The sequence below is a fragment of the Pinus tabuliformis genome, chromosome 5_2 (assembly GCF_031772625.1).
Source record: "Pinus tabuliformis cultivar Carrire ecotype Pingquan chromosome 5_2, CPIR1, whole genome shotgun sequence".
NCBI classification, from domain to species: domain Eukaryota; kingdom Viridiplantae; phylum Streptophyta; class Pinopsida; order Pinales; family Pinaceae; genus Pinus; species Pinus tabuliformis.
This window is the reverse complement of record NC_142306.1, coordinates 205948982-205957126: the sequence shown is the minus strand read 5'-3', so window position 1 is coordinate 205957126 and position 8145 is coordinate 205948982. Positions and strand designations below refer to the sequence as shown.

The following is an 8145-nucleotide window of genomic DNA, read 5'->3' as shown; positions in this document are numbered from 1 at the left end:
TATGGAATTTTCTCCTGGGATTAATGCCAAAAAAATTGTTTATAAAATATTTTAAAAATATGATGGATATGAGAGAAGTCTATTTAGCTTATTTCCCTTAAAGTTTTAAAATATTTTGAAATATATAATAAACATAAATATGGCCAAATAAAACTTCACCATATACATATGAATTTACCATTGGCATACAAATGAATTTACAATTGACATAAAAATGACTCGATGAGATTCTGTGCAAGCTATTTGAGATTCTTCTGCAATTGCTTCGATTAAACTGTCATCGATGAATGATTTTCCCTCTCTGTAATGTAGATTCCCATGTCACGATGGCAGAGCCTTCAGTCCATTAAGCACACCTTAACTCTAGTAAACAAATGATCCATTAAAGTATTTATTCCATGGCCTCTGGTGCATCTTGAAGCAATGGCTCTCTCTTGCGATGCCAACGAGACAATGGCCACCACATTACAAAACACTGACAGTCATTTTTAAAGTAGCGAAAGATTTACTCAAAATTTGTCTTCCATTCTCTGATTTGTCTACAGAGTCTGGGCTTGCAGAGAGGTAGTTACTTGAAGGCTGTGGCCTTTGGGAGTGATCGATCAAGTGTTTCATGCAACAAACAATTGTTCACTGCCTTCTACTTATTTTGGAACAATCTATTGGTAAAATCCAACAATAAGCCCTTCACAAGTTTTAACTTAAGAAAAACCCTGAATTTGGTGTTGGGTTTACCTGCACTTCTGATAAGTACTGCAAAAGAACACAGTATGGATGTAAAATACAGAGAAGCACAAGCAACCCATAATCAAAGGGACCATAGTAGGACTTATGATGATGCAATTTTCCTGGAAAATAAATAAGAGAAACATATATCGAATACTTAGTTTCAAACATAGAAAATAACCCACAATTAGATGGAGTTAGGCATTAGTTTTAACCTAGTAGTTCGTTGGACTCTGCTAGGCTTCACATTTTTGGGTGGTCCTATGAAACAAGAACAAAAGCATTGATTTAAACAAACCAAAACTTACCCTAAAAGTAGTCAGTCCTATTGTTTAGATTGTTATTTTTTTCTTTATTTTTTATCATCCCCCACTGGAATAAGGGCATTGGAAAGGTTGGTCAATGGACTGTCGCAATTTATTCACGTGCATGACAATAGATTCCACATAATACATAAAATCCAATTCGCATATTGCTTCTCACATCCTCCAATGATTTTCTACGATATCGACTTTGACTTTTCATGTGTTCCTACTCGGTTTGAGATATTCTGTGTACAGTTCTCTTGGCCCCTTCTCTCCTTTACCAATTATATTTAAGAACCTATGCTCCCTTGTAGAAGATACCCATCTAATTCTCATAGATTTTGAGAGAGGAGTTAGCCACTGGAGTTTGTTTTTTGCTTTACAGTTAGGATGGTGCTGCAATGGAGTAGGACTGTTGGTGCCTTTGGTGTCATTATGCTCCTTGCTTTTCATGTACAGGTAATCCAATCTCTAAACTTCAACAACCTCTTTTTCTTTTTTCATTTTCTGGTTTCCGATCTGCAGAACTGGAGTTTCATGATGAGTTGATCTGAGTATTTGTTTTTGGTGAAATTGGTCAGCAAGGCGAAGGAATCCAAGAGCACATTGTGTTGATTTATGGACTTGGGCATGGAGCATGGTGTTGGTATAAAATTATTACTCTGCTTAAGCAGAAGGGGCACAAAGTGACTACTTTGGATCTCACCTCCAATGGGATAAACAGGGCAGCCCCTACAAATGAAATCAATTCAATTACACACTATGCAAAGCCACTGCTAGATTATATCAGCAACCTCAGGAATGATGAGAAGGTAAATGGATTCTCTGGAACTTAACAATAATTGGTAGGATCGAGAACAATAATTGTATAACTACTAGATCAAAGCTGATGACAGATGACATGACTAAGGATGTCCCATGCAAGTTATGAATGTTACATGTTTTCAGGATGCTTCTCATTATTATTCTTAATGAGCCTTTATATAAAAGTTATGGCAGAGATGGCAAAGATCAGGGATTAGCCATGGGTAGAATTTGGGAACATTCTCAAATCTGGCGGATATGGGTGAGGCTAAACAAGTAACTTCACTCCTATCTATCAAATTTTCAAATATTCTTGAAATTCCCAATTAAATTAAGTTCAGCTCCAACACAAATCCCCTTTTATTGTTAAACTCCTAGGTTATATTTTGGAGGTCTAGGTTTCACCATATTATAATCAAAATTCAAGTAGCATTTCTATTCTCTGGTTACACTGAGGTGTTACTGGATTGGAATAAGAAACCCTTCAAGGTCAGGCCTGGGGATTGACATGGGCTAAAAGGGTTTATACTTACCACTTAGAAGACTTGGGATAGATGACCTTAGATAAGACCTTTTAGACCTAGTTCATGAGATTGTAAGAATAGTTGAAACCTTCTATTATACATTAATTAACTTTTGGAGAGCACTGAGCTTCATCATGCTCTCATTCTTGATTTTCTTATGACCTTTGAAGGGCATTGACTTCTTTGCATAAAATGTATGGCAGGTGACTCTTGTAGGTCACAACTTGGGTGGATGCCCATTGTCTTATGTGATGGAGATGTATCCAACCAAGATCTCCAAGGCAATTTTTGTGTCTGCATTTACTCCTTGCAACAATCAGAGCTTCCTTAGCTCTGCTAACCCAAAGGTGTGTTGCCGATTTTCTTTCTTTTCAACCTGCCACTTTATTACCAAAAGATTCAAGTAGGGTTGTGTGCTTTTTGAAGATGTGTATATTGTCGAGCGATGCAAACCTTGGGAACTTGAGTTAAAATATAGAAAACAATACATGTCTTTATTGCGAAGCCGAAGTAGAGTTGAAACATGGAAACATGCTATTCGCAAGAAAAGTTTATGATTTTAGTGATTGTACTATGATAGTGAAAATATCTATACAACGCAATACACGTGATTGATGATTTAATTATAGCTCGACAAAAAGGATGAACTCTTACCCTAAAAGTAGTGAGTCCTATTGTTTAGATTGTTATTTTTTTCTTTATTTTTTATCATCCCCCACTCGAATAAGGGAATTGGAAAGGTTGGTCAATGGACTATCGCAATTTATTCACATGCATGACAATAGATTCCACATAATACTTAAAAGCCAATTCGCATATTTCTTCTCACATCCTCCAATGATTTTCTATGATATCGAATTTGAATTTTCATGTGTTCCTACTCAGTTTGAGATATTTTGTGTACAGTTCTCTTGGCCCCTTCTCTCCTTTACCAATTATATTTAAGAACCTATGCTCCCTTGTAGAAGATACCCATCTAATTCTCACAGATTTTGAGAGAGGAGTTAGCCACTAGAGTTTGTTTTCTGCTTTACAGTTAGGATGGTACTGCAATGGAGTAGGACTGTTGGTGCCTTTGGTGTCATTCTGCTCCTTGATTTTCATGTACAGGTAATCCAATCTCTAAACTTCAGTAGCCTCTTTTCCTTTTTTCATTTTTTGGTTTCTGATCTGCAGAACTAGAGTTTCGTGATGAGCTAATCTGAGTATTTGGTTTTTGGTGAAATTGGTCAGTAAGGTGGAGGAAGCCAAGAGCACATTGTGTTGATTTATGGACTTGGGCATGGAGCATGGTGTTGGTATAAAATTATTACTCTTCTTAAGCAGAAGGGGCACAAAGTGACTGCTTTGGATCTCACCTCCAATGGGATAAACAGGGCAGCCCCTACAAATGAAATCAATTCAACTACACACTATGCAAAGTCACTGCTAGATTATATCAGGAACCTCGGGAATGATGAGAAGCTAAATATATTCTCCAGAACTTAACAATAATTGGTAGGATCAAGAAAAATAATTGTATAACTACTAGATCAAAGCTGATGACAGATGACATGACTAAGGATGTCCCATGCAAGTTATGAATGTTACATGTTTTCAGGATGCTTCTCATTATTATTCTTAATGAGCCTTTATATAAAAGTTATGGCCTTCTCAGAGATGGCAAAGATCAGGGATTAGCCATGGGTAGAATTTGGGAACATTCTCAAATATGGCGGATATGGGTGAGGCTAAACAAGTAACTTCACTCCTATCTATCAAATTTTCAAATATTCTTGAAATTCCCAATTAAATTAAGTTCAACTCCAACATAAATCCCCTTTTATTGTTAAATTCCTATGTTATATTGTGGAGGTCTAGGTTTCACCAGATCAGAACCGAAATTCAAGTAGCATTTCTGTTCTCTCGTTACACTGAGGTGTTACTGGATTGGAATAAGCAACCCTTCAAGGTCAGGCCTAGGGATTGACATGGGCTAAAAGGGTTTATACTTACCACTTAGAAGACTTGGGATAGATGACCTTAGATAAGACCTTTTAGACCTAGTTCATGAGATTGTAAGAATAGTTGAAACCTTTTGTTATACATTAATTAACTTTTGGAGAGCACTGAGCTTCATCATGCTCTCATTCTTGATTTTCTTATGACCTTTGAAGGGCATTGACTTCTTTGCATAAAATGTATGGTAGGTGACTCTTGTAGGTCACAGCTTGGGTGGATGCCCATTGTCTTATGTGATGGAGATGTATCCAAACAAGATTTCCAAGGCAATTTTTGTGTCTGGGTTTACTCCTCGCAACAACCAGAGCTTCCTTAGCTTTGCTAATCCAAAGGTGTGTTGCAGATTTTCTTTCTTTTCAACCTGCCACTTTATTACCAAAATATTCGAGTAGGGTTGTGTTCTTTTTGAAGATGCATATACTGTCGAGCGATGAAAACCTTGGGAACTTTAGTTAAAATATAGAAAAGGATACATGTCTTTATTGTGAAGCTGAACAAGAGTTGTAACATGGAAAAATTCTATTCGCAAGAAAGGTTTATGATTCATTCTTGGTTTTCTTAAAAATTGAATTGAACTGAATGGGGCCATACCTTTATTTCCGAATGTTGTGTTCCTGTCCATCTCCACAGATGATTGATACCTAATTTTTGTCTAATTTGTTGAACATCCTTCTATCCTCCCCTTTTTTATTTTCTGGTTGAGCAATAAGATTAAATATTAAATCATGTTTGGGTCTAGATATGCCCAGGGATTAATGACTAAAATATAAAATAAGAGCCTACTACACAAACGTGTTAAACTACTGCTACACATACCAATTAAATCACATCTACGAGGACTCATTGAATATTATACCTGTAGACTCGAGGAAGAGGTGGAAAATTGGGGTTGAACCCTATGCGTGAAAGAAAAATTCATTGATAGAAAAAAATAAAAATAAATAAAAAAATGGGTCATAATAACTCAACCCTTAACTCGAAAGAACGCGTTTCACTTTGTGGGTCACTCTGATTAACTCCGGAGAAGTCATCGATGCGCCTACAATGGGCCTAGGAGCCTTCTGGTATGACGAATAAACGATGCTCCTTCAAAAGAATTACAACAAATTAAAAACAAAAAAAAAAATTACAAAGATTATATACCTTCACCGGAGGAAAAGATTGAAAGTTGTATAGAGGGGTTTATCGGATTCCTACAATTCCACCCTCAGCCTCATCTCATTTGTGCTTCATTTATTTATTTATGGAATTCCTCATTCGTGCTTCATTCCTTTTTGGAATTTCTAAAATTTCTATATTCGATATCAATGGCTTCTTCTAAGCATTCACATCTTCCTCCTATCTCCTCTAACAACCATAGAAGTGGCGATGGGGACAACAACGGTAATCTTAGTGTTGGGCATTTGCATTTTTTCCGTCTTCCTCCTATCTCCTCTAACAACCATAGAAGCGGTGATGGGGGCAACGATGGTGCCATCACTCGGTAAAATATAACAAATCCAATTTGAAACAAAAATATAAAAACAAAATCCGAACAAATTCCAGTTACACAATAAAAATAAAAAGTAATATAATAGTTTGTTACTAATCCATGAAATTGTCTGATGTGGGTGTGTTTTTAGGGCTTAGCAAGGGTCACAATGAGAGCGTTGTTGGTGTTGCGCTGGTGTTGCACTGGACCGTGCTGAGAGGCTACCATGCTGCGAATGGTGTATCGAGGGAGTTACTTGTCTGCAAGCCGACTGTCACCATGAGGATGGTTTGGTTAATGAACAGGGCTACCACCCGAAGAGGCAGTACATTCAGACCCTACACAGAGGATAGTTGCAGAGCCCTCCTGGTAAGGGTAAGAGTGCAAATGGAGGTCGCATAGAATAGGAGAGACGGATGGTTACCCTCTCTGCTTTTTCAATTTTCACAAAGAAATGAAAGCGAGTAAGAGCCACTCTCTGCCGTTATCGATTTGCGCCTGAGGGAGGAAGGGAGTTATACAGTTTTTTGCCATAACTATTAGGGCCGACTATAATACAGTGTCCCACCATTTGTCTCAACTACTAAGTATTAATTTGATGGTGTACAAAACTTCAATTGTTTAACATTTGATCGGAGGGTACAAATCGGTACATGGTGGCAGTTGGGGTAATTGATTTCAAAGGGGAATGCCTTATGGCATAATAAACTGTAGGTATGGTAAATAAATAAAACCTCTTTTTATACTTACTCCATAAACTTTTTTGTATTTACAAAAACTCAAAAAAAGGTTTTATTTAGGTGAAACCTATTTGCCAAATACCATTTTAATACCATGGACTAAATACCATGGGCCAAATGCCATATTTATAAAAGAGGTATGGTAAATAAATAAATATAAAAGAGGTATAAAGTGGCATGGTAAATAAATAAAAATATATCAAATAGGATTAGAAGTCAACATCTAATTATATACCAAGCCTATGGGCCACATACCATGGTAAATAAAACATGTATGGTAAATAAATAAAAATATAATTAAACCAGAGGCATGGTAAATAAATAAAACCTCTTTTTATATTTACTCCATAATCCACTTTATATTTATGAACACTAAAAATAGAGGTTTTATTTAGATGAAGCCTATGGGCCAAATACCATGGGTCAAATTATTATTAATACCATGCAAAAAACATTATTAACCCTAATATTAATATTAAAAGATTAATATTAATATTATTATTAAATCTAATATTCATATTAATATATTATAATATTAATATTATTAAATTTAATAACTTTGGATTAATACAATATTAAATTTATTATATTATAATATATATTAATATATCATGATATATATTAACTCTAGATATATATGGGAGGGAAGAACAAAGATATAGAGTGATAGAGGTGGAGAGATAGGGGGAGTGACAAGGGAAAGATGAAGATAAATGAAAGGAGAGGGGACAATGATGAAGAGAGAGAGAGGGAGAGGAGTGAGAGAGGTAGAGAAGGGTAAGAGAGGGAGAGGGAGACACAAAGATGGAGGGGGGAGAGAGAAAACGAGAGAGGGAGGGAGATAGTGAGAGCTAGTGATAGGATTGGAGAGAGAGAGAGAGAGAGAGAGAGAGAGAGAGAGAGATGGGGGAAGAGAGAGGTAGGGAGATAGTGAGAGGATTGGAGGGAAAATAGAGAGAGAGAGAGAGAGAGAGAGAGAGAGAGAGAGGTAGGAGAGGAAGGGAGAGAGAGGAGGAGAGAGGGATTGATAGAGAGATGGAGTTGGAGGGGGAGAGAGGGAGGGAAGAAGAAATACATAAAGAGTAAGAAGTGGATAGAGAGATGGAGTGACAAGGGAGAGATGGAGAGAGAGTGTGTATGTTTAGGGGTGAGATAAAGAGATAAGGAAGGAGAGATGGAGAGAAGGGGGGAAAGAAGGAGAGAGAAGGAGAGAGGGAGAGATATAGTAACATAGTTGGAGAGAGAGAGAGAGAGAGAGAGAGAGAGAGAGAGAGAGATGGGGGAAGAGAGAGGATTTGAGGGAAAAGAGAGAAAGAAAGAGGATTTAAGGGAAGAGAGAGAGAGAGAGAGAGATGGGGAAAGAGAGAGGGAGGTAGGAGAGAAAGTGAGAGAGAGGACTTTAGAGAGAGGAGGAGAGTGATGGGAGAAGAGAGAGGATTTGAGAGAGAGAGAGAGAGAGAGAGAGAGTGATGGGGAAATAGAGAGGGAGGTAGGAGATAAAGGGAGATAGAGGAAGGGAAAGAGAGAGGAGGAGAGAGGGAGGGATAAGAGGATGGAGTTGGAGGGGGGGAGAG

The 8145-nt window shown here is 37.3% G+C and overlaps 1 protein-coding gene across 1 annotated transcript; it reads left to right on the top strand.

The window, feature by feature from the left end:
* The first annotated feature begins 1421 nt into the window (after positions 1-1421).
* On the top strand, positions 1422-4276 carry LOC149158279 (putative inactive methylesterase 20). The gene is made up of 4 exons (XM_089433937.1): positions 1422-1490; positions 1613-1843; positions 2563-2706; positions 4220-4276. Exons 1-4 carry the CDS (start codon positions 1422-1424, stop codon positions 4274-4276), a joined length of 501 nt encoding a protein of 166 aa, XP_089290063.1.
* Positions 4277-8145: the final 3869 nt, after the last annotated feature.